At 37.0% G+C, this 25569-nt stretch overlaps 1 protein-coding gene across 10 annotated transcripts in view; it reads left to right on the plus strand.

The window, feature by feature from the left end:
* UTRN (utrophin) overlaps positions 1-25569 on the plus strand; it is a 575792-nt gene that overhangs the window by 254223 nt on the left and 296000 nt on the right. For all 10 annotated transcript variants that reach the window (XM_063666718.1, XM_063666723.1, XM_063666719.1 and 7 more), the window contains 8 exons: positions 707-882; positions 5225-5360; positions 6958-7107; positions 10460-10535; positions 16362-16576; positions 18685-18802; positions 22415-22620; positions 24879-25033. In XM_063666718.1, coding sequence (XP_063522788.1) covers positions 707-882; positions 5225-5360; positions 6958-7107; positions 10460-10535; positions 16362-16576; positions 18685-18802; positions 22415-22620; positions 24879-25033 — 1232 coding nt within the window. The remainder of the gene's footprint in view (positions 1-706; positions 883-5224; positions 5361-6957; positions 7108-10459; positions 10536-16361; positions 16577-18684; positions 18803-22414; positions 22621-24878; positions 25034-25569) is intronic.

The following is a 25569-nucleotide window of genomic DNA, read 5'->3' on the forward strand; positions in this document are numbered from 1 at the left end:
AGTCATGGTGGAAGGGGAAAGAAACATGTCCTTCTTCATATGGCGGCAGGAGAGAGAAGTGCTGAGCAAAGTAGGGGGAAAGTCCCTTATAAAATCATCAGATCACTCTCACTAGAACAACATGAGGGTAACCACCCCCGTGATTCAGTTACCTCCTACTAGGTCCCTCCAATGGCATGTGGGGATTATGGGAGGTACAATTCAAGATGAGATTTGGGTGGGGACACAACCAAACCATATCAACCAGTGAAGCAATATCTTAGTAAAATGCACATTTAGGTTTACTTGTATATGGTAGGACACAAGGATATAAGGATATATTGGGGTATATGATTTTTTAAAGCAATGCCTTCAAGCACTTGTTTGAAAGAAGATGAGCAATTCATTTTCTTCAAACATGATTGATACTTATGCTTTATGTAAACAGCTGTTATTCGTTTTAGTCATTAAGCTGCCCTATTTCCTTCTGTTTTGCCTGATGACATTCATGGGGGTGGGTTAGATTTCAAAATAGATTTCATTTAGCATGTTCATTGAAATGTAATTAAATTGTTTTAAAATGCCTTTTTTTTTTTTAACATAAAATATCTTTCCAGGAATTTGCTTCTTTCACACTTAAACTGATACCACAATACTTGGGTGGATTCATTGCTTCAGAATCATTTACTTATTAGTGAAATTAATCTTGGGTTGTGCTCTGTTACAGGAACTTGAGGAAGGCATCAGCAGCCACCAGCCCAGTTTTGCAGCACTAAATCGAACTGGGGATGGGATTGTGCAGAAACTCTCCCAGGCAGATGGAAGCTTCTTGAAAGACAAACTGGCAGGTTTAAACCAACGCTGGGATGCAATTGTTGCAGAAGTGAAGGATAGGCAGCCAAGGTGATTTAGCTATGATTGTTGCAGGCACAGGAGTGAACATATTTTGGATAGAATCTTTTAAGATGCACAATCCAATGAGTTCTTTTATTGTTTGACATTATAATAGAAATTTTACTGACATTTAAGACCTCCGCTGCCCACGTTCCCCCTTCCTGTATTTTTAGGCTGTCCATAAAGTCTCACTTTTCTACTCAAATACTATATATGTAAAAATCAAACACCTTTATTCCTTTTATTTACGACTGCTTATTATGATATGGTGATTATGATGGGAATTTAAAGTAGCTGAAATAACTGAAACTCCAGGTTTCAGGTTTGAAGGTCTGGGTTCAAGATCAGACCTTCCCTTTGCTTATTTCCTGACTGAGCCTACCTTAGTAATCTGTCTCACTAAGTTGTTTTAGTGTCAAATGTTGTGTTCTATTCATGCTTTGCAAATAATAAAGTTCTTCATCTATGTAATATAATACTATAATATAATATAATATAGTATTATTAATTTTTATGTCAGATTATGTAACAATGACTCAGATTTTATTTGGGCATCTTCCATTTGCAAATTTGTTTGATTACCAAGGAATATAATGCTCAACACTATAGACACTTTCCATATTTAAAATTATTTGACATTATTTTCTGAGACAGTCAAGATTTATGAATGATTTCTACTTTGCTTCATATATTCTGTCATTAATGATCTTTTTTGTTTGTTTGTTTCTTGTTGGTAATTTAGGGTTAAAAACTCCACGATATTTTTTTTCTGTTAATTTTAACTCTGTTGATGAAATATTTTAGTGATCAGCTATCATTTTGTGAAAGACCAATCTAATACTTATCAAGTCCAGTATTATTATGCAACCTAAAATATTCAAGTATCATGTGACCTACAGTTGCTTTTCATTTAAAAAATCTATTATTTTGTGTGTTTTGGTAAGAGACAAATAATAATCTGTATGTTTGGTTGAGAGATTACCACATGGCAGAGAGAGTATTTGGTACCTTGCACACGTTGCCTTGTTTGGGAGTCACAACTCACCTCTTAGGGGACTGTTAGGCCTTGTACAGCTTTAGAAACTGAGGCTAAGAGAGGTGAGGTTAAGTAACTTGTCCAAGATCTTATAGAAAGTAAGTGATCGTGCTGTCTTTTGCTCTCAAATATTGTGCTGTACAAACTTGGAAAGAGCGCAGAACTCTCTGGCCAAAGTGTCTTCCTCTGGAAATGAGAACTATGATATCACCACAGAGGATTGTCATGAGGATTAAATGCAGTAGTGTTTGGAAAATGTACATGCCTTGACTATTCATAGTAAACACATGAAGTATCTATTTCTTATGAAAGCAAGTTAGCTTAGAACTTACTCTCTAAGCATATTATTGCTGAATTTTGCCAATGATTGATTAATGACTTGATCCATATTTATTGAGCTCTATGTTTAGCACTGAAGATAGAAGTATGATTAAGGAACTCAAAGACTAAGAAGAAGAAAATGATGAAAGAAAACATCATTAAAAAAATAGAGTGTCACAGAGGCAGATGTGATGGGCTGTGGAATTTAAGTGTCACAGAGGAAGGATGCCGAAGCTGAGTTTTAAAGCATTTATAGCAATTTGCTATAAATTTCTTCTAGGGAGGGCCTTCTAGGCACAAGAAGTAAAACAGCAGAGGTGGGAGGCATGAATGGCATCGTCGAGTGAGAGATCTGCAAAGGATTGAAAGGAGAGGAGGGTTCAATGACCAGGGGAAGGATTGGAAAATGAGGTCCCATAAGATCTTATATGTCATACTATTCAGTTTGCATGGAGGGGCTTAGCTTGAAATGATTTATCTCCTAGACCTTTATTGTTTTTTTGAGACAGATTCTCGCTCTGTCGCCCAGAACTGGAGTGCAGTGGCATGATCTCAGCTCACTGCAACCTCTGCCTCCTGGGCTCAAGCAATTCTCGTGCCTCAGCCTCCTCAGTAGCTGGGATGACAGGTGCCTGCCGCCATGCCTGGCTAATTTTCATATTTTTAGTAGAGATGGCATTTCACCATGTTGGCCAGGCTGGTCTAGAACTCCTGACCTCAAGTTGATCCGCTGGCTTTGGCCTTTCAAAGTTCTGGGATTATAGGCATGAGCCACTGTGCCTATCCTCTCTTAGACCTTGTTAAGGAAAAACATGTACCTGCTGGGAGGGTTTTAACAATAAATGCAGAAATTCTTCTAAAGATAGATCTATGTGGAGTGTGGTAATTACAGCTCCTAAAACTAACAAGGTGAAGCTAATACATGTTTTTACTCATTTTTTGGAAGTGAAAATAATAATGAATCTCTTCCCCAACAGCTTATATTTTGACTAAAACAATATTTGTCTTCATAAATTAATGCTAAACTTCACTTTAGGTTTGTAATCTATGTTAAATTGGGACCATTTTGGGTAGATTGTATATATATTGTTAACAAAAGTCATTGAGAATTATCACACAGTTCAATTTGTTTTTGTATTGAGTGCCTGTAGTTAAGTATTTGCATAGTTCAGCAACCTGTGGGGTTATTTCTTCCCTTTTTTGGAGACAAGGCCTTGTTCTGATACCCAGGCTGGAGTGCAATGGTGCAATCGTAGCTCACTGCATCCTTGAGCCCCTGGGCTCAAGCAATCCTCTCACCTTAGTCTTCTGAGTAGTTGGGGCTGAAAGTGTGTGCTACCACACCCAGCTGATTTTTAAATTGTTTGTAAAAATAAGGTCTCGCCATGTTGTCCAGGCTGGTCTTGAACTCCTAGGCTCAAGTGATCCTCCTGCCGCAGTCTCTCAAAGTGCTGGGATTACAGCCATGAGCCACCATACCCAGTGGGTTATTCCTTAGTGAGCAATTGTTATCTTCTGTTAGAACATGAATTTATAATTTGTTTTTACTCTTGGGGGTAACATTTAAAATGTAGATTATATTTAGCTAATTTGCAGATGAAAATATTGGGTGACTCAAATATATCTTATTGAAATCACTTGATAATGCTAGTTTCCTTCATAGTTCTGTTTTCAAAGTACTAAATTAGTCATGATCTTGAAATATTGGAAAGTGAAATTTCAACCCTTTTTTGGAAACAAAGGCCTATAATAGTATTTTGGGTGTTTCCAAAGTTGTTATTTAAGTTAAATACTTTTCACTATGGAGGGTAGATTACTTGTTTTAGTCTTAGTAATTAGTGCTATTGCTGTATTTATTTATTTTTAATCTTAAAGCAGCATTCTTTCTCGATGGATACTTAAAAATTATGATTTTGTAGTGATTTTCATTTTTTTAAACATTATACATCGTATATTGGCTGTTTATTAAATATATAAGTATGATTTAATATTTTATTACATGTATTGCAAGATTATGTTAGACCTTTTCTGATTGAAAATGAAAACTCCTAGCTGTAAAAACATAAATTCTTATTAGGAATGATATAATATAATTCATTTAAAAATTGCATTCAGTTTTTAAACCAGCAGTTAATTATAGCAGCTAAAAAATAAGGATACCACCAGGCTTTTAATAGCTTTCAAATTCTTTTAAAAAACACATAATCTTATTTGTCATATGAGTTCTAATCATATTCCTCTCTTCTGACAGATGGTTTATATTCTTATAAATGTTATTCTTATAACACTATAAAGATCTAATTGAGGCAGTTCCTTTTTTATATTCATTTGACTGTTTTCCTTGCATCATTTAAAATTTTTGCTTTGTTTTTTTCTATATCTCTTTTTGTAACTTAGTGCTATATTCAAATATAATAATAGTTATTTTAATAAACAAGCCAAATTCACATGTTTCTTGTCTTCCCTAATACTTGTAAGATTCTCCCATTCTTGATACCTTGCTTTGTTCTTATTCTTTTTGTCCTATGAATAAAGTAGAGTAATAGTTACCACCTAATGTGATAACATGTCATATAATGATTCCTTTCAATATTCGTGAAACACTCAAAGAGAATTATGCTTTTTCCCTATTATTTTAGATAAAGACATTTTTCATGTTTTAAAAAATTTCCATTACGTTGCAGAGTGTTATCTAACTGTAAAAAAGGCTTTTGTATTCAATTTCTACATAACTTTTTATGATGAGGGAAGATAATATTCTTTAGTTTCAATGGTTTTGAATTTAACTAAGGAAAAAAACTTCTTGGTCTATTATTAAGCAATCTTTATATTGTAGAATATATACATTGTTTCACTTAAAAATATATATTAAAATAATTGTTAGAAATTATTTATTTTGGGAAATATTTAGTCAGGATATCCAAAGCAAATATGTAAGGTTCTGCTTAATTAGGCAGTTTTTCCTCAATATTTTTAAATAATATATTCTTTTAGGCTAAAAGGAGAAAGTAAGCAGGTGATGGAGTACAGGCATCAGCTAGATGAGATTATCTGTTGGTTAACAAAGGCTGAGCATGCTATGCAAAAGAGATCAACCACCGAATTGGGAGAAAACCTGCAAGAATTAAGAGTAAGTTGTTTATTTCTGTCTATATGCCTTTTGGTGCCCGAACATTATACTTCAGAATCACATATTGCATGTCTGAAGAAGAAAAGGGAAAAGAAACTTTGTACTTTTTGGTAAATGTGGAGAACTTGAAAGAGGAATATCTTTTATTTTTTAAAGAGCAGTTATAATTTTGGTCTTGCAGAGCTTAAACTTCACTTATGTAAAAAGAACAAACTGTTATGGTGTCAGTATTAGACCAAAGGTTTTTAGGATATTGTAAACTGACCTTATCATTTTAAAATACAATAGGGCTATGAAATTTCGTTTTTGTTTTTAGATTCGGAAGACAATTACTGATTATTGTCTATAAAGCTGCAAAACTCAACTTTATAGATAATAATCAGTAATTATCGGAGTGACTTGCTGAGGAACAAAATGCAGCTTGCAATAGGTTTAGTGTCATGGTTGTATTAATCAGATTTTCTTTGTTGGTTTGCAACTAACAAGTATTGTTTATAGTTGTATATGTATATAATCTGTAAAAATTCATACATAGATAGATGTATAAATATATCCAAATATCCATAAATTTTGTATTCATAAATATTTATTTTTTGTGTTAAGAATTAAAATACTTGTTGCAGAACACTCAGCATAATGTGCTCACATTTTTATTTAAAAAAAGAAATTGTGGGCCGGGTGCGGTGGCTCACGCCTGTAATCCCAGCACTTTGGGAGGCCGAGGCGGGTGGATCACAAGGTCATGAGATCGAGACCATCTGGCTAACATGGTGAAACCCCATCTCTATAAAAATACAAAAAAAAATTAGCCGGACGTGGTGACAGACGCCTGTAGTCTCAGCTACTCGGGAAGCTGAGGCAGGAGAATGGCGTGAACCCAGGAGGTGGAGGTTGCAGTGAGCCGAGATCTTGCCACTGCACTCCAGCCTGGCTGACAGAGCGAGACTCTGTCTCAAAAAAAAAAAAAAACAAAAAAGAAATTATGAGTGTGTATTCATACATGTACAAGCATAAAAGTGTATGTGCTGTATGTGAAAGGTTACTTACTAATTCAGAGATTTTGTCTATAAAGGAGTATGATTGAAGCATTTTGAGAAAGAAACATTGAATAATGATGAAAAATATTTTGTGAAACATATATTAAGTTTTCTTTTTAAAATGTGACAATATCTAACAAGCTTCCTTTTTTATCTAAAAATTTCAGTAGTTTTTTTGGGAATGTCTGTTTTGTAAACAATTTGAGGAGAGTTAGAAAAGGTGGGACAGTATATTAGGATGGATGGAGTAGCAAGGAGGAGATAAGAACAGAATGTTAAATTAGCAGTGTAAAAATAATACATGACCCGGTTAAGAGACAGTGAGTACCAGAGAGCACGTTTGTGCACAGGAGTGCAAAAATACACACGGAAGGCATGTGCTCACTCCCTTCTTAGTTATCACTTGTTAGCATGAGCTTAAGCTTCTTATAGGTTTATTTTTTCACTTAACAAATTAGAAATTTACATTTGTAATAATACCAAAAAGGTTTCTAATACAATTCTTGAATTTTCCCTTATCTGACTACCTTCTAACCACACCTATCTTTTAACTTCTCCAGGACTTAACTAAAGAAATGGAAGTACACGCTGAAAAACTCAAATGGCTGAATAGAACTGAATTGGAGATGCTTTCAGATAAAAGTCTGAGTTTACCTGAAAGGGATAAAATTTCAGAAAGCTTAAGGACTGTAAATATGACATGGAATAAGGTGTGTATAAAGTTACTATCACACATTTCTCATATTTATTGATTTTGTTGTCAGAGATGTGGGATCATGTAACTGCTTTACTTTCAAGTATATCCAAATGGGGCGAATTTTACTAAAGCTTACTAATGTTTATATTTTTTATCTGTCATAGAGGCATATATTCTAGAAGAATACTTTTTATTTTATACAGAACTCTTTGGCCTAGGGGATTTATACATTATATACTGCATTAAACAATGAATATATGTTGGAATTAGGTAAGAAAATTCCAGTGATTATATTCTGAAAATGAAGACCTTAAAATAGCATTCTGAGCTGGGTTTGTTGGCTCATATCTGTAATCCCAACACTTTGAGAGGCCGAGATGGGGGGATCACATGAGTCCAGGAGTTAGAGACCAGCCTGGCCAACACAGTGAAACCCCATCTCTACTAAAACTACAAAAATTTGCCAGGCGTGGTGGCACACGCCTGTAATCGCAGCTACTTGGGAGGCTGAGGCACGAGAATTGCCTATACCTGGGAGGTGGAGGTTGCAGTGAGCTGCAGTCACACCACTGGACCCCAGCCTGGGTGAGACAGGGAGACCCTGTCTCAAAAAAAAAAAGAAAGAAAGAAAGAAAGAAAATAGCGTCCTGATTTTGCACATGACTTTTCAAACATGTATGTTTATTTTCAATGATTTTTTTCATTAAATATATATTTAATAGGTTCCAGTGAAATGTAATGGCATGTGACTACAAATACAACTAAGATATCTTTCCCTCCTACCATTATTTTTTTTTTGCCATTGAAACAGTTAAAAGTAGATGAAGTCATAGATATCTTTTTTGTTTGACCTGGTACATACCATATCAGAGTGTGAGGTCTATATAGGACATTGAATGGATATGTCTCTGTCCTTGGTTTGGATGGACTCCATATCAGCCATTTTATCTCTCATCCTCTTTAAATGGTAGCCATTATCCTATAGCTAATGATGCAGGTGTTTTATTGATCTGGTCTCTCTGATTGGGAATCACTGCCTGTTGAGTCACTGTGATTCACACATGTGTATCTCTGGTCTGGACCTTTCTCCATACTCTAAACTTGTGTGTGCAACTACCTGCTCAACATCTCTCCTTAAATGTCTAATAGGCACCTCAAACTAACATACACAATCGAGCTTTTGATATCCCTCTCCCTTCTGTGCCTTAATGTACATCTCCCACCTTAGTCAATGGAAGTTTCATCCTTATTATTACTTAAGTCAGAAATATTGGAGTCAATCCTATGGTATATGAATTCTATCACAAAAAGAAACAAAGAAAACCCCCAAACCAAAAACTATACCTCAGTCACCATTAGCAGCTTTTCCTTCAAGATACATATCTACTGGATGGATGGTTTATTGGATAGCCAGATGGCTACGTGTGATAAGGCAAATGTAGAAGAAGTTTGACAGTTGTAGATGTCAGAGGGCACCTAGGTATTTCCTCTACAATTCTTTCAACTCTTCTTAGGTCAAAAAATATCATACATTTGACTGTTTCTCACAACCCCCATTGCCACTAACTTGTTTCAAGCCTGCCATCATCTCTTGTCTTGATGACTACAAAGGCTGCCCCACTCATCTCCCCTGCTTCTTCCTTTGCCCTTTGTTATTCTGTTGTAGACAAAGCAGCCAATATGATTGGTTAAAACATAATTCAGATCAAGTGACTTACCTGAGCAAAGTCCACCAATGTTTTTCTGTCTTGCTCAGGGTGAAAGCCAAAATGCTTTTTTGGCTTATAAGGCTTCTCATGGCCTGGCGTCCTGTGGTCTCTCCTACAATATCCGCTGCTCTCTCTCCCCTACACTCCTTTCCAGACACATTAGGTCCCGTGTCACTTGCCAGAAAGGTTGTCCATATTCAGTCGGAGCACACATATTTATTTAACACGAAGGGTATCAGTGGGTATTCTGCAGAAAAGGGCACAGTTGTTAATTTGGGTGCACTATGTCAGACAAAGCTAGAGCTTTGGTTATTGCAGGATTTCATGTAGATTTTAATATAATTCACTTTGGTGAATTATGAATGTCTAAGACCAGCAATGCTCATTGTGCAGAAAATCTCAACAAACATAATTTGGGAAATTCTAACATGGGATATTTCATTCATTCATACAGTCATTCATTTCACTCAATAGGTTTTTATTGGAGTCTCACTTTCTGCCAGGTATCATTTTAAGAGATAGGAATGCATTAAAGAGTGTGGCATTCCCTCTAACTCAAAGAGCTTATCATGGATGAGACCAGCAGACAAGCAATTATAACATCCAGGTAGTGATGGGCACATAAAGGTGGAGCACCTCCTTGGCTTTGAGGGGTAGCTGTGGAAGGTTTTGTTGAAAAGATCACATTCCGGTTAATTTATGAAGGATGAATAAGTATTGATCAGGTGAAGAATGAGGGAAAGGGCAGTGTAGAGAGAAGTGGCAAATGAAAGTGTCTAGAAGAGACAGAGAATGAGCACAGTGTATATAGGTCCAGGAAGTAGCCCACTATAGAATGGAAGGCTGAGGGATGTTCTCAGAGATGAGATCCTGGGGGACTCACTGTGCATCACAAGGAATTTGAGCTCCATGTTGCAAACAATCTACCACTTTGAGGGTAGTGGGCAGCTATTGATGGGTTTTAAGCAGAGGAAAGTCATATTTTTGAAATATTGCTATAGCTTTACTACAGAGATAGATGGAGTGATCCTAAGAATTGATATAGAAAGATTAGTTAGAATCTTCAGTAGAGTTTATGAAATGGGTGTCAGGGAAGATAGGGATAAGGAACTCAGATTTGGACATATCTGAATATCTAGTTCACAGAGAGGGCTGGACTGAAGATATGTTTTGGGCAGTCTTTAGCCTCTCAAAACTCCATCTGATTCCTGAAACCTTTGGAAACCAGGACTCAGGGAGAGCCCAGGGTGAAGGGCAAGAAGAGCAACACACCTACCCTGGAGGATACTGGTATCTGATGGACGGGCAGAGGAAAAGGAGTAGGGGAAGCAAATTCAGGACAGCCAGCCAGAGAGCTAGGAGGAAAGCCAGAATTGCAGAGTAATAACAGAATTCAAGGGAGGAGGAGTGGACGGCATTACCTGGTGCACAGGGGTCAGGACAGCTAAGGACTGGTTGGTGTTTTTGATAGCAATGTCAGTGGAGTTAGGGGCTCAAACAAGATTGCAGTGGAGAGTGAAGGTAGAGCCAGAAGTTTAGGTGGTTAGGGGAAGAAAAGTAGCAGAGCTGCCATTCAGAATAACACCTCTTCTTTTGAACTACAGTCATCTTTATTTATATAGTATTCTTCTCTTTCTGTTTGTCCTGATGCGGTAGATTTGCAGAGAAGTGCCTACTACCCTGAAGGAATGCATCCAGGAGCCCAGTTCTGTTTCACAGACAAGGATTGCTGGTAAGATACAGTTTATCTTTAACAAAGTTTTTTAAAAAATCAATATAGTAAAATTTTGTGATATGAGCCTCATATATGAATTAGAAAGACTTACTTAGAAACGTCGTGCCATTTTCTTTATTTAACCTACTTTCAATGATTTGAAAAGAACATCTTCTTTAAACCCAAGACACATTTGGCTGCCCAGTGTGGGTAAGGCATTTGTTCTCGCAGCAGATAAGGCTGGCCTTTCTCTGGACTCCAGTGCTACCTGGGCATCCACAGGTCCCGCTGAAGGGAAGATGAGAGGCTAGGTGTGAAAACTGAGGACTAGTTTTCTGGGTCCATGCAGCTTTTCAGGAAATAGCTATAACTTGCTGTGTTAACATGAGCTTGGTTAGCATATGTAATTAGACCCTGATCATGACTGAGAACAAAACGTTTAGATATCCTGGGAAGCAGGTGGGAGATGGATATTTAGAAGCATTCTCCAACCTGGGAGACAAATACTTCTCACTTGGATGTGGAGAAAGAAGAATGTTTTCTCACTATTTCCTTCTCTCTTTATCCAGATTAGATCGCAGGCTCCTGCCCCATAGCCACTGTTGCCACTGCCTTGCAGGTTTTCTGAACCATCATGCCCTGCTCTTCCTCTGTTGAGTCACCTGGCAAAACCCCAAATGTGACTAACTCTAACTGTCCACTCACTCCCTGCCAGCTGCTTCTGCTGATTCTTTTTATTGCTCCTCCCCGCTTTTTTCTTCTCCCTCGTCCTTCTCCTCCTCCTTAACTTCCATGTCCACCTTCTACTTTCTACCTCTTCCCTCGTCCTCCACCTCTACCTCTTCCACCTCTTTTTTTTTTGGGGGGGGGGGTCCTTTTTATTTCTCTTATTCCTCTTATTTTTCTTTTCTTTTCCTTCTCTTCCTCCTCCTCCTCCTCAAGTTTTGAAAAAAGTGATGAGAGACAAGATTTTTTTTTTCATTTTTCGAGATTGCAAGCTAATTTAGGACCAAGTTTGTGTTCTTTATTACTTGTATTTCTGGAAATTTGCACCAAAAATACCTGGGGCCTGATCAAGTTTCTTGATTAATATTCAGAACACTTGAGTTGACGTTTGGGTACTGCTGCTTTGCAAATAGAGGCTCAACTCCGTAATCATAGGGAAAGAATTTGATGCATTTTATAAAATCGTCATGGGTTATCTTACTTTTTAAAACCTCGATATGGTAAAGGAACAGGGAAAATTTGAATACATATTTAGAAGTATAAAAAGCTAACAGCAAAGCTACAACTTCCATTAGGTGGATGGCTCCTTTTTAACAGGATATTCGTCCTTGGGACAGGCCTGAGACCTGAAGCTAATCTTAGTATGTCTCTCTCCTCCTACGTAGTGTTTTAATTCAGTTCCTTCTTCTTTTTAACATTTTATTTAGAAAATAAAATTAACCATTTTAAAGTGAACAATTTAGTGACATTTAATGCATTCACAATGTTGTACAACCACTATTTCTATCTAGTTCCAAAATATTTCTATCACTCCAAACTAAAACCTCTTACTCATTAAGCAGTTTCTTCCCATTCCCTCCTACTCCCAGCCCCTGGCAACCACCAATCTGCATTCTGTCTCCATGGATTTCTCTATTCTGGATATTTCATATAAATGGAATCATACGATGCTTCTTTCACTTAGCATAATGTTTTTGAGGTTCATCCTTGCCAACACCTTGCCGACTGTACTCATTTCAGAGCTATGACTATTCATCTCAAATGAGCACTCAGCACTAAGAGACAGTCCTACCGTACTTTCTTCTGAGTACTCCTTGGTACTCATTTCTTAACTAATGACCTCATCTCATTTTCAAAAGAAAAAAAAAAAAACCTTTTTCGTTTTCCCACCAGAGAATCCATCAAGCTACCTGCAGCTGTACCCATATACTTTACACACTTCCTTCCTATTCAGCGAAAGGGTTATTATCTCTTTTCTTTTCTAAGAACAGCTCCTCCACTTATGCATAGGATTCCATATTCTCTGGGCTGCTTACGTATCCTCTTTCTCTGATAGCTACTAGATCATCCTTATTGCCATACCTTTTGATGCATGTAGCTCTAGTCTACTCATTTAAACTGATGTACAGTATTACATAACATCGGATATACTACAATCCTCTAAATTCTCTTCTGTACCTATGCTTACCAGTTCCAGAACTGTAGACATTTTTTTTTTTAGATGATTCACCCAGTCCTTAGGCCAATAAACTTGTAGTCAACCTCAACTCTTCTCTGGAATTAATATTCAATCCATCAGCAAGTAGCATCGTTTCCATGTTCCATTCCACCTACTTCTGTGGTCTTGAACACCCTCATCTTTCTATCTAGATTATTGGAATATGCTCCTAACTCATAATCCTGATTCTTTTCTTGCCTCAGTACTTCTCCATGACCTATTCCTCTGATAGCAGATAGAGTGATGCTTTCTAAACATAAGTTTGATTGTGTCGTTTCTTTGATCACAGTCTTTTAATCACTTCCATCCATATAAATGAGTTCCAAAGTCTGGCCTTAGTCCAGAACACCATGCATATCTGCCTGTCTCTTTAATCACATTTCTTACTGCTTTTCCCTTTGTTCATTCTGTTTCAAATACACTGGTCTTCTTGCTGTTTCAAACATGCCAAGAACATAATCATTTCTGGTCTTTGTGCTTGCCGTTCCTTCTTCTTGTCTTCCCCAAATGTTCTTCCCTCAGATATTTTCATGTTTCACATACTCACTTCCTTTAGTTCTCCTTCAAATATCCCTTTCTAGGATAGCTCTTTCTTGCCCACAATATCTCAGATACACCCTGTCTCTCTTTGTCTTCTTGCATTGATTTTACTTCGTAACACACATCCATTTTCCTGATAGAATGCAAGCTCTGGCAGGGCGCGGTGGCTCATGCCTGTAATCCCAGCACTTCGGGAGGCCAAGGCGGGTGGATCACCTGAGGTCAGGAGTTCGAGACCGGCCTGGCCAACATGGTGAAACTCTGTTTCTACTAAAAATACAAAAATTAGCTGGGCGTGGTGGTGGGCGCCTGTAATCCCAGCTACTTGGGAAGCTGAGGCAGGAGAATCGCTTGAACCCAGGAGGTGGAGGTTGCAGTGACCCAAGACCGTACCATTGCACTCCAGCCCGAACTTTGTCTTGTACACTCTCATGCCTGCAGCATCTAGAATAGCCCCTTACACATAATAGGTTCTTAATAGGTATTTGATGAATTAAAACAATGAATTTTTTTTATCTACAAAAAAAGTTAAAGTGAAGATGGGGCAGAAGGATGTGTGAGGTATTCTGTAGAGTGTATATCTAGTGATGGAATCACTGGATTTAGCATATGGGTGCCTTCTACTTCACTAGCTGCCATGAGGGTGCTGTCTAGATTACTTGGCCCAGTTTACACTGACACTGGCTGTGTGTGATGGGTTCTTATTGTTCTACAGCATTACCAGCACCTCAACACTTTGATCTCAGGACACCTTTACACTTGTAAAAATTATTGAGGACCCTCAAAGAGCTTTTGCTTTTCTGAGTGATATTTATCCATATTTACCTAACTAGAAAAAAATTCCATTAATTCATTTATTAAGTTGTTTAAAAATAATAATAAAGCCATTATATGTTAACAAAAATAGCATGTTTTTGTAACATTAGCATAAGATGCTGGGCACAGTGGATCATGTCTATAATCCCAGCAGTTTGGGAGGCTGAGGCAGGAGGATCACTTGAGCCCAGGAGTTTGAGACCAGCCTGCGTAACATAGGGAGACCCCATCTCTACAAAAAATTAAAAATAAAAAAAATTAGCCAGGCTTGGTGATGCAGGTTTGTAGTTCCAACTAATCAGGAGGCAGCGGTGGGAGGATCACTTGAACCCAGGAGGTTGAGGCTGCAATGAGCTGTGTTCGTGCCTCTGCTTCCCAGCCTGGGTGACAGAGTGAGCCCCTATCTCAAAGAAAAATAAATAAACAGTCAAACAAACAAACAACTCTATTTTCTAAAACAAACAAAAATCTGGAAAAGCTGCAGTTTTATATTTTTTGAAATCTCTTAACTGTCTAGTTTAATAGAACACAGCTGTATTCTTATTTCTGCTTCTGCATTTGGTCTCTTGTGATGTCACATGTTATGTAGACTTAGATAAAACACACTGTACACTTGGGAGCGACTGAGCCTAAAAAGGCAAATAATGTGCTGATGATAATAGTATAGGCATCATGACCCTTGGAAGGGTCTCTAGAAACCTAGAGCTTCTCAGATGTCATTTTTCTGATGGTGGTCCTGTGGATGTAGGGTATTTCATTTTAATTTGTACTATCTCAGTTATAGAAAAGGTCGGACATTTATTTCACATTTTTATGTTTATTGCCTTTTTTATTTCCTCTTTTGTGGATTGTCTTTAGATGATTTTTTAAGTTTTAGAAAAAGTATTTTGGCTATCAGTTCTTTGTCTGCAATGGGCATTGCAAATACCATCTCCTTTCATGTTTCAAAGGCTTTTAAAATCTTTACTTATGGTGCTCTTTGGAGTTCTTAACCATTAATGGTTTATTAATAGCTTCCCTTTTTTGTGTGTTTTGTTTGAGAGCTACTTCAGTCCTCTGAAGTAATAAACATTTCCATATTTTTAACTAACAATTTTGTTTTTCATATTTAGGTCCTTAATCCACTAAGAATTCATTTTTCTATGGTGTATGTGAGGTTAAAATCAGTCCCATCATTTCCCTGCTGCAGCCGTGGGTCACCACTTTATTGAACAGTAAATTCTTCTTCATTGATCTGTAATTCAGTCTCTGCCAAGGTCAGATTTCGCTGCCATCTACACACTGTGACTCTTCTCTTCTGTTGGTCTCTTTAAATGTCTCAGTCCATAATATATTGAGTTAATAATTATTAGCTAAATAATATAACTTAATATCTGGGAGGGCATATTCCTCTATCAAAAAAAATTTGACTGTTTTTTGTCCTTTTCTCTTCAATATTAATTTTATAACCAGAAATTTGAATTAATGATTTTGTTAAGTTACATTCAAGCCTGTTGGGATTTTTATTAGGATTGTGCTGAATTTACAGATTGACTATACATTTTAGAAATTTATTTAAGCCTCATCTAATATATCATACCTGAAGTAGGTTACAGATAGTTTTAATTACTAATTCAACTACTTATTGTATCAAAACCAATCAATTTGGCAATGAATATTAAATACATACTTTTTTTGTATTTTTGACTCAGTAATTCTACTTGGGAAATCTATGCTAAGATAGTGATCAGAAATGTGCAAAATACTCTACAGGAGAAGATATTCTTTGCAAGTTTTTTAAAAATTAAAATAAAATTTCAGGAGCAATCTAAATATCCAAGGGTTAAATAAAAGTGAATATGGGTATAGGTTATTACATAGGTATTCATAATTGTGTTTACTAAGAATAAAATATGCTCACATTATAAAGTTAAATGAAAAAAGAATAAAAATTTATGAATAAGTTGGCTTTATAATTAAAATCATCTTGCCAAAATAAAATAATATTTCCAATTCTCCCACATTTGTACTTTTGGTTTTTCTCAGTGTCAGTGCTGATTATGTTCTAGAATGTTGCAAAACTGTTTCGTTGGCTTGATAGCTACCAAAGACATATGGATATTACAGATAATACCATAGCCATTTCAGTATGAAAAAATAACCTCTTAGAATTTTTTTACTTAAACTAAATTTTATTTAAATACACATACACGTGTGACCATGACACCACCATAATTAAAACATCCTGTTGATTGATTTCTCTTTTGCTACATTTTTCATTTCAGCTCATCCTAGTGTCCAAAAGGTGGTGCTAGTATCATCTGCGTCAGATATTCCTGTTCAGTCTCATCGTACTTCGGAAATTTCAGTTCCTGCTGATCTTGATAAAACTATAACAGAACTAGCCGACTGGCTGGTATTAATCGACCAGATGCTGAAGTCCAACATTGTCACTGTCGGGGATGTAGAAGAGATCAATAAGACCGTTTCCCGAATGAAAGTAGGTGCATAGTGTAAAAGCTTGTCGTGGAAACACCACAACCCAGAGGTAGACCAGATCTGTTTGAATCCCTTTTGCTTATCCTAAACCATGAGAGAATGAGGTTTAAAAAATTCTGTATCTGTCAAACAACCATCCAGGGCTAACTACAAAGCATAGAGCTTTTCTTGCATTTATACTGTTGTGATATGATCAGGTTTACTGACTTAAAGACCCAGTGCATTTTTAAAATCTAAAACTGATACCATAAAGCTAGGCACATTAGTATAAATATAAGCTGGCATTAACATTTCATGCCTGTTGTGTGATGTAGGATAATCTCCTAAAGTGCCTTTGCAACTTATATTTCATGATGAGATTAATTTCTGATTTTAAAAGTGAATATCTCCTATAATTTTATTACTATACATGTGCCATCTAATATTAATTTGTAAAATTCTTTTTCCCTATTTAGTGTGTGCTAAGTTCTGGGCTGTGAGTGGTACAAGGATACTGACAAGAATATACTAGGTAGAAATTGGGAATCTACAATGAAATAATAATAACAGCTCTTGCTAACTTTTATTAAGTGCTTCGTGTGTGCTGGTCATTTTTCTAAGTATTTTACACTGTTATCTCATTCAGTTCTTTAATAATCTTGTGAGATAGGTACTGTTTTTATCCCCACATTACAAATAAGCCCACACCGAGGCAGAGGCACTGAGTGCATATGAGTTGAGAAATTACTGTGGCAAGGCAAGAGTCTAATAAAAGCCTCAGGAGAAGTACAGGCAACCTGTTGGGGGAGCCAGGATGAGGAAGGGGATCCCTTCTCCAGTGATGGAAAGCAAACTGTGTGGGATTTTGGCATCTGGGATAAAGTGGTGACATTCCTGGTATAGGGAACAGAGTGAATAAAGTCATGTGGTACAGGAGGCAAGAAGGACAGTAGGGCCAACATTTGTGCAATTAAGAAATACAGTATGAAGCAAGGCAGGAAAAGCAGCTCAAGTTCCCTTTGTGAAGGAGCCTGCAGGCTGTGCAAAGCCCTTTGGATTTTTAGTCTGTAAGCAATTGGTAAGCATCTTTCTTCTCATTTCTTTTTCTTTTTAAAATTGTGTCTATGAACTCATGATAACCATGCTTTGCTTTAGTAGAAGACTAGGATGGATTGGAGGCAAGAAATACTTAAATCAAGGCAAAGGGCCCTTTCTGAAATGACTAAGATGATGCTGTCGCCATTAGCAGAAATAAGGAATAGAAGAAATTGAGTGTGAATGAGGGTTTGAGTGATTTAGTTTCAGACATGTTGTGGTGAGGAGTCCTTATGCCATTTAGAAGGAAGTGATCAGTATTCATTACCATGTGCCCTGGGATTTAGGATTGAAAGTTGTGAGCAATCCATTTAGAAGTAATATTTGACACCAGAGGAGTAGCTGAAATCTACAAAATGGGTGAATTTGTAAAGAGGAAGGACTGGGAAAAAGTCATTTGCCACTATTTGTGTTTTTTGTAAATTGTTTTCTAGTCTCTATGACTGTCATTAGTTCTGTACTGAAAACACATGATTTTCCTGATGTTGTTACCATTTCTCCCATATTTATCAGCACTGAGAGGCAAACCATCTACAGCAGCAGTTTTTCATGTCTAAGAGGATTTAATTTATAGTTATTCCTCTTAGCACTTTTCTATGTCACCCCCAACCCTATGACATTAGTTTGTGTTTGTACCTGACACAGAACAGATATGCAAGGCATCATCATCAGCAGCAATAACTGCTAATGTTTTCAGGGCATTTTTCAGCTTTTGAAGGGATTTTCTTTATTTATTGTCCTCAGACTGGATGTAATTGAGCTGTCAGTATTTTATTATTTCTTTTTTGTGAAAACAAAAACACAGAGAGGTTAAGCTCTTTGCCTGGTGACTCAGGTGCTAAATGGAAGAACTCAGATTTGAATGCATGTTCTTTGACTTTAAATCATGCACTCATTTTCTGCCACGTTGCTGATGCCTCACTATGCCATAGAGGAGGAAAACAACGACAACTTTGATGTCAGCACAACTGTTTTGCTTATTATTCTTCTCATTTGGCTTATTAACCTATCCGAATAATCATTTCTACTTAACAGATTACAAAGGCTGACTTAGAACAGCGCCATCCTCAACTGGATTATGTTTTTACATTGGCACAGAATTTGAAAAATAAAGCTTCCAGTTCAGATGTGAGAACAGCAATTACAGAAAAATGTAAGTTTTTAAAAAAAAGTTATGTATCATCATCCACTTTCCCTGCAAATGGTGACACACACACACACACACACACGTACACACACACACAAACACATTTTCAAAGATTATTCAACTAGAAAGTGATAGTGTTTAATATTTGTCAATCTTTATTTATATAGAAATGTAGCTTTCCTTGTTTTTATGTTTTGTGAACATTGTTACAATAACCTTATGAAGTCCTTAATTATTAACATCACGACTCTTAAGTAATTACTTACACATTGGGTTTTCTTCTCTTAACTTAGGCTTTCTTTTAGAGGAATAAAAAAAGGTTAAAGGAACTCATAAGAATGCAAATCCTTTCTCTCATTATACTTTATTCTCTAAAATCAGGTCTTACTATGTCTTTTAACTCAACCCAAAATTCAGTCCACAAATATTTGTTGAGCAACTGCTATGTGCTTATGTGACTGGCATTAATTTGGGGATACTTTAGTTAAAAATGAGAGAAAACAGCAACAAAAAATAAACATACAAAACAATAGCAAACAAAGATCCTTGCTCGGGGTTTGCATTCTAGCTCAGAAGCATCTAGCTTCTACAAACCCTTCTTAGTGGGAATGTACTACCAATAGCAAACGAAGTCTAAATTCTGAAGATTGACACCTAGGGATTGTCACAATCTGCTGCCACTACCCCTTCTCTCACTTCAGCCCTCAGCCCGGCCTGTAATTATGCTGTTATTCCTTAAAATATCCAGACATTTCCTAGTCTTCTTATTTGAATTATTTTTTTTCTCTTGGCCTTTTCTTCCCAGGTGAAATTCTATGCAGCAGCTAAAATTTCATCCCCTTTGTGACGTCTTTCCCTCCTCTTCTGGTCCCTGGTGAATGTTAATTTCTATTTTTAGTTCCTTCTATGGCCTTTCCCCCCATCACTTTATTATAGATCTTACAACTACTTTAATTCTCTCTCCCTTCCATAGATTGTGAATATCCATCTTTCTGACCTTGGGCCTTTAACAGTGCCCAATACAAATTAACTACCTAATAAATATTTGTGGCAAAATATAAACTGGAAGGATAAAGCCTAATATTTGTCAAGGGAAGAAAGTCAGCTACTCTCCCTATAAAAAGTATGTTTTGATTTCAAAATAGTCATGGTAGCAACAAGGTTATTATAGGAGATACATTAGAAAAGAACTTTTAATGTCTAACAGTGTTGGCTTATTTTTACTAAATACGTCATTTTCCTTCTTTTCTCTTTTTATGAATGGATGGATTGTGCCTGTTATGGAACTTTGGAGTGAGCCAGTTTCCCTCACATCACAGGGGAGCTCCTCTGCTCTAGTGATACCAAACTATTGACAAAGCCATTTCCAGTTTGCTTTTTCTATCATCTTGATTTTTTTTTAATTATTATTTTTTCCATCACCTCTCTTTTTGTCCAGAACTTCTTTCAGGTGTTTGTTTTTTTGTTTTACAAGACTTCTCCTAAATATGTTCCCTTTCCCATTTAATGTACATGCTCTATTTTCTCTCTATATATAAATATTTCTGTGTTGTGTAGAGGTTCTATAACCTTCATTACTCCTCATTATATGAAAAACCCTTCCCAGGGGGAATGTACTGCTATGAATAGTAACTTCGTTTTAGGGCTTAACTCACAATGAGTGGGATAATTTGCCTATTTCTTATGATAAACCTGTGATATTTACTCTCGCTTGATGTCTTTGGTTTCATTTGTTTAATATTAAAGGATTCTATTAGTAATAGAATTTGTCATAAGTACTTTATGTAACTTTTTAACTGACAAGAGAACATTATGATAGATTTGGCCTCTCTTTCTTAAGTTTAAAACTTAAGCAATTTATTTAAACAGCAAAGGCAGAATAAAACAGATTGTCTCATTGAGCAAGTTTTAAAGAATGATGACGTGTAGGTATAACTTAAGGCCTGAACAACCTTAAGTTGATAGCTTTTTTTTTTTTTTTGAGATGGAGTTTCACTCTTGTTGCCCAGGCTGGAGTGCAATGGTGCAGTCTTGGCTCACTGCAACCTCTGCCTCCTGGGATCAAGCGATTCTCCTGCCTCAGCCTCCCAATTAGCTGGGATTACAGGCACCTGCCACCATGCCCAGCTAATTTTTGTATTTTTAGTACAGACAGGGTTTCACCATGTTGGCCAGGCTGGTCTTGAACTTCTGGCTTCAGGTGATCCACCTGCCTTGGCCTCGCAAAGTGCTGGGATTACAGGTGTGAGCCACCGCACCCAGCCAGTTGAGAGCTTTTGAGTTTCACTATAACCATATATTATCCCAAGAACTTTGCCAAAGTGTTCCATGATAACTCAGCTGGAATGTTATCTTGTAGTTATGTTCCTCGTGGGCCTGGTACTTAACTATAGCCTTTCTTTTTGTCTGATATCCAAAGCATCTTCCAGCAGTGTGGTTTTAACATTCTACCTACTTATTATCAGCAGGTTCTTGCAGATATTCTAAGTTATTGTTTATTAGTACCTCAGTTCAAGATTATAAACTAACTCTGAAGTGATTAATGAAAAATTTAAGTTTCCAGCCGGGTGCGGTGGCTCATGCCTGTAATCCCAACCCTTTGGGAGGCCGAGGCAGACAGATCACGAGGTCAGGAGTTCGAGACCTGGCCAACATGGTGAAACCCTGTCTCTACTAAAAATACAAAATTAGCTGGGTGTGGTGGCACACACCTGTAGTCCCAGCTACATGGGAGACTGAGGCAGGAGAATCACTTGTACCTGGGGGCGGAGGTTGCAGTGAGCTGAAAGCTGAGATCGTGCCACTGCACTCCAGCCTGGGCGACAGAGCAAGACTCTCTCTCTCAAAAAAAAAAAAAAAGTTTCTTTAGATCTCTCTGTCCTTAAAACCTTGTTAAAAATAGAGAAAGGAGAAGAGAGGAAGCTTGAGGAGAAACAGAAAGAGAGAGAAGGTGATAATGAGTGAAAGGAATGAACAACAATAAAAGAGGAAGGACAAGAGCCAGTATGGAATTTTTATGACGAAGAGCTGCTGGGTGCACAGTACATGAATCTCTTTTACTTTTAGTGTTTCTCTTGAACTTGAACATATAAAATTCCTTTTAGAGAGTTTTCCTGCTACAGTAAAATAAATGCAAAAAAAAATCTTAGTTCATTTTCTTCTAAAATCAAGACTGCCTTAGAAAATTCTTCTTTGAGGGTAACAAGTGACTATCTCTCTGTCTTAAAGTTGGATCATGAAGTACTGTTAAACCCTACCTTCATCAAACCAGGTCTATAAATACAACTGTAAATACAAAATTAAATAGAACATTATTTTCTTTATAAATTTTTGGCAGTATCAGTTTATAATAGTAGATATTTTCTTGGGAGTTGTTTTAGGGCACTGAAAATAGAGTTCAAGATTTTTTTTTTTTCTCAAACACCATTTCAGAAATATATCAATTGTATACGATGGCAGATGTATATTAAAATTCCTTCAAAATGTGTTTATCAGCTCACCTTCTTTCTTTTTTCTGCTTATAGGCTTATTTGTGATACATTTGATATATGGTATTTTTTCTTTCTCCTGAGAGTTACATGTTGGGATTCTTTTTTTCTTTTATAATGCTACCCTCAGTGGAAAGGGTCAAGAACCAGTGGGATGGCACCCAGCATGGTGTTGAGCTAAGACAGCAGCAGCTTGAGGACATGATTATTGACAGTCTTCAGTGGGATGACCATAGGGAGGAGACTGAAGAACTGATGAGAAAATATGAGGCTCGACTCTATATTCTTCAGCAAGCCCGACGGGATCCACTCACCAAACAAATTGCTGATAACCAGGTAAGACTCATCAGATATTTTTTGGCAGTATTGTTTTGTTGGATATACTTTTTTTCTATTGTTCACTGTAATTCTTAATAATAGGACCCTGTCATGTTTTTTTCCTAAGTTCTTAGAGTATGTATTGAAATTTATATGAAGAATTTGATCTGGAAGATTTTTTTGAAAAATTTCTGGAGGCATAACAAGTAAGAATGTGCATGTCTCCTAGATTTATAGCTCACTGACTTTTTGCAAGTGAAACACACCCTCAAATCAGCATCTAGAAAGAGAACACTTTCAAGATTCCAGGAACCCTCTTTTGCTCCCTTCTGTACTGTGTTAGTCTGTTCTCACATTGCTATAAATAACTACCTGAGACTGGGTAATTTATGAAGAAAGGAGATTTAATTGACTCACAGTTCATTTGAGGGCTACTGTAGTGAAGCATGACTGGGAGGCACCAGGAAACTTAAAATCATGGTGGAAGGCAAAGGGGAAGCAGGCACCTTCTTTACAAGGCAGCAAGACGGAGAGAGATAGAAGGGAGAAGTGCCACACATTTTATTTATTTATTGGAGACATTGTCTCACTCTGTCGCCCAGGCTGGAATGCAGTGGCGCTATCTCAGCTCATTGCAACAGCCACCTCTTGAGTTCAAGCGATTCTTGCCTCAGCCTTCCAAGTAGCTGGGATGACAGGTGTGCACCACCACGCCCAGCTAATTTTTGTATTTTTTGTGGAGACGGGGTTCCGCCATGTTGCCTAGGCTTATCTGCAACTCCTGAGCTCAAGTAATCTGCTCACTTTGGCCTCCCAAGTGTCACACACGGTTAAACCATCCGATCTTGTGAGAACTCACTCACTATCACAAGAACAGCAGAGGGGAAATTCATCCCCATGATCCAGTCACCTCCCACCAGGCTCCTCCTTCAATTGGACATGAGATTTGGGTGGGGACACAAATCCAAACCATATTACTTACTTACCCTGAAGGTTATTTTTATTAATAAAATTTTCCAAGACTTTCATTTGAGGGCTACTATAGTGAAGAAATCAGGTAAGTTTAGTTTCCTTTAATGTCTTTTTAACCAAACTGTTTTATCAATTTCATAATAGCAAGCATCTTTTTTGTCATCAGTTCAGTTATAGAGTTGATAATATTGAACAACTATGGTATGTTTAAAAGTGCTTTTAAGATTCTCTGTATAAAATTATAAAATATTCTTGAATTGGAGGTTTTGGTTGTGAGGTTACAGTTTGGTATAACATTTATTTGCCCTTCAGCTAGCCTAAGATAGAAGTGTATATTTGTGAAGAATTTAAGAGGGTATATGTAGAAAACAATCGAAAATGTGGAAGTATGTTTTTATTCTCCACAAATGCAGACTTTACTTGGTTACAGTTTTAAAAGCAAGTGGCCAGTTATACGCGTTTCTGGATCATTCTCTGTGTTTGTGATACTGCTGACTGTTTCCACCAAATGACTCCCAAGTAATAGTGAAGCCCCGGGCCCCTTAACTAGAGGAATACAATTAAAAGTGATGTCAGTGTTTCAGTTATCATATTAGAACATTATTTTTTAATCAGCAGTGTGATTCTTTTCTTCTGAAACCTTAGGGTGATTTAAAATCTTCCCAATTGCTACAAAAAGCATTATATTAAAGGTTTCAGTTGTCATTTAGATTTCATGGTGAGTACCTTGATCCAGAGACTCTCAGAGGCTGAAAAACTATGTCAAAGAACCAATGCCAGTGGACAAATTCAGCATCAGTGGCTATTCAAGCAAGCTCTCAGTAAACCTTGCTTGGCAGCTTGATCCATTCAAGCAGTTATCTTTGTAAACACACCTTGTGATCCAGGGGCAAGAGATGGAAGACATCATGTTGTTGATCCTTCACGTTTCTCCAGGCATGTATGCAGGAACTCTCTCTGTATTCAGTCCTTTATGACGCATGTCCATGTAAGGATCAGAGGTACAGCAGAAGGAATGAAAAAGACAAATGGTTTGAGGAAGGAAAATATCTCAAAAAGAAAACGATAATAATCTGGTAATATTGTCATCTGTGTACCCGATCACTTTCTTGGACACGTTTCTTTTCACTTCTACTAATTTTGGTTTAAGCTTACATATAACAAAAGGGTTTGCCCCCAGTCTGTTTTCATCTTGTGGTATCTGTATCTAAAGCATGTCAAAATCTGCCGGGAGTACTGTTGTTTTGATTATGATAATTACTGAGTGACCAAGTCTAACAAACAGACCTGCACTTGCACCTCAGATACTGCTTCAAGAACTGGGTCCTGGAGATGGTATCATCATGGCGTTCGATAATGTCCTGCAGAAACTCCTGGAGGAATATGGGAGTGATGACACAAGGAATGTGAAAGAAACCACAGAGTACTTAAAAACATCATGGATCAATCTCAAACAAAGGTAATTCTAAGGCCCTGGCAGGTACATGTATATTGTCAAGTTGAGAATTTGATGGCTTTGGCTTTCTCATGGAAACCTGCCAAACATGTGGCAACTACAAGTACCATTTATTATGTTTTTTTTATTTTTATACTGTGATGTGCTGAGTTAGTATTATCATACTTAGTACAGAATGTATGCTTATACAATATGTATTTGAATTTTTACAATGGAGTTTTTTGTTTTGTTTTTTTTAAAATCAGCCTAAACCTTGCCAGTGATTACGTGTTCTGATTGTCTTACGCTCTCAGTATTATCTAGAATACACTTTGTAGTCTTCTGATGGTAAGGAGTGCAGGTGTTCACAAATGCATCAGGGTAATGGTATCCCTAAAGGTAATTGGAATAGCATGCTATTTGGGTGGGGCATCCTAAGTTGAGGACCAGACACACATGGATCCAACACTGAAATAATCTATGTGCATTTAGGATTTTAGTTAATTTACTATCTTTTTTCCCATTACTTTGTCTAGTCAGAGTATTTGGAACAGCCCAAA

This window comes from Pongo pygmaeus, chromosome 5 (genome assembly GCF_028885625.2).
Source record: "Pongo pygmaeus isolate AG05252 chromosome 5, NHGRI_mPonPyg2-v2.0_pri, whole genome shotgun sequence".
Lineage (NCBI taxonomy): Eukaryota > Metazoa > Chordata > Mammalia > Primates > Hominidae > Pongo > Pongo pygmaeus.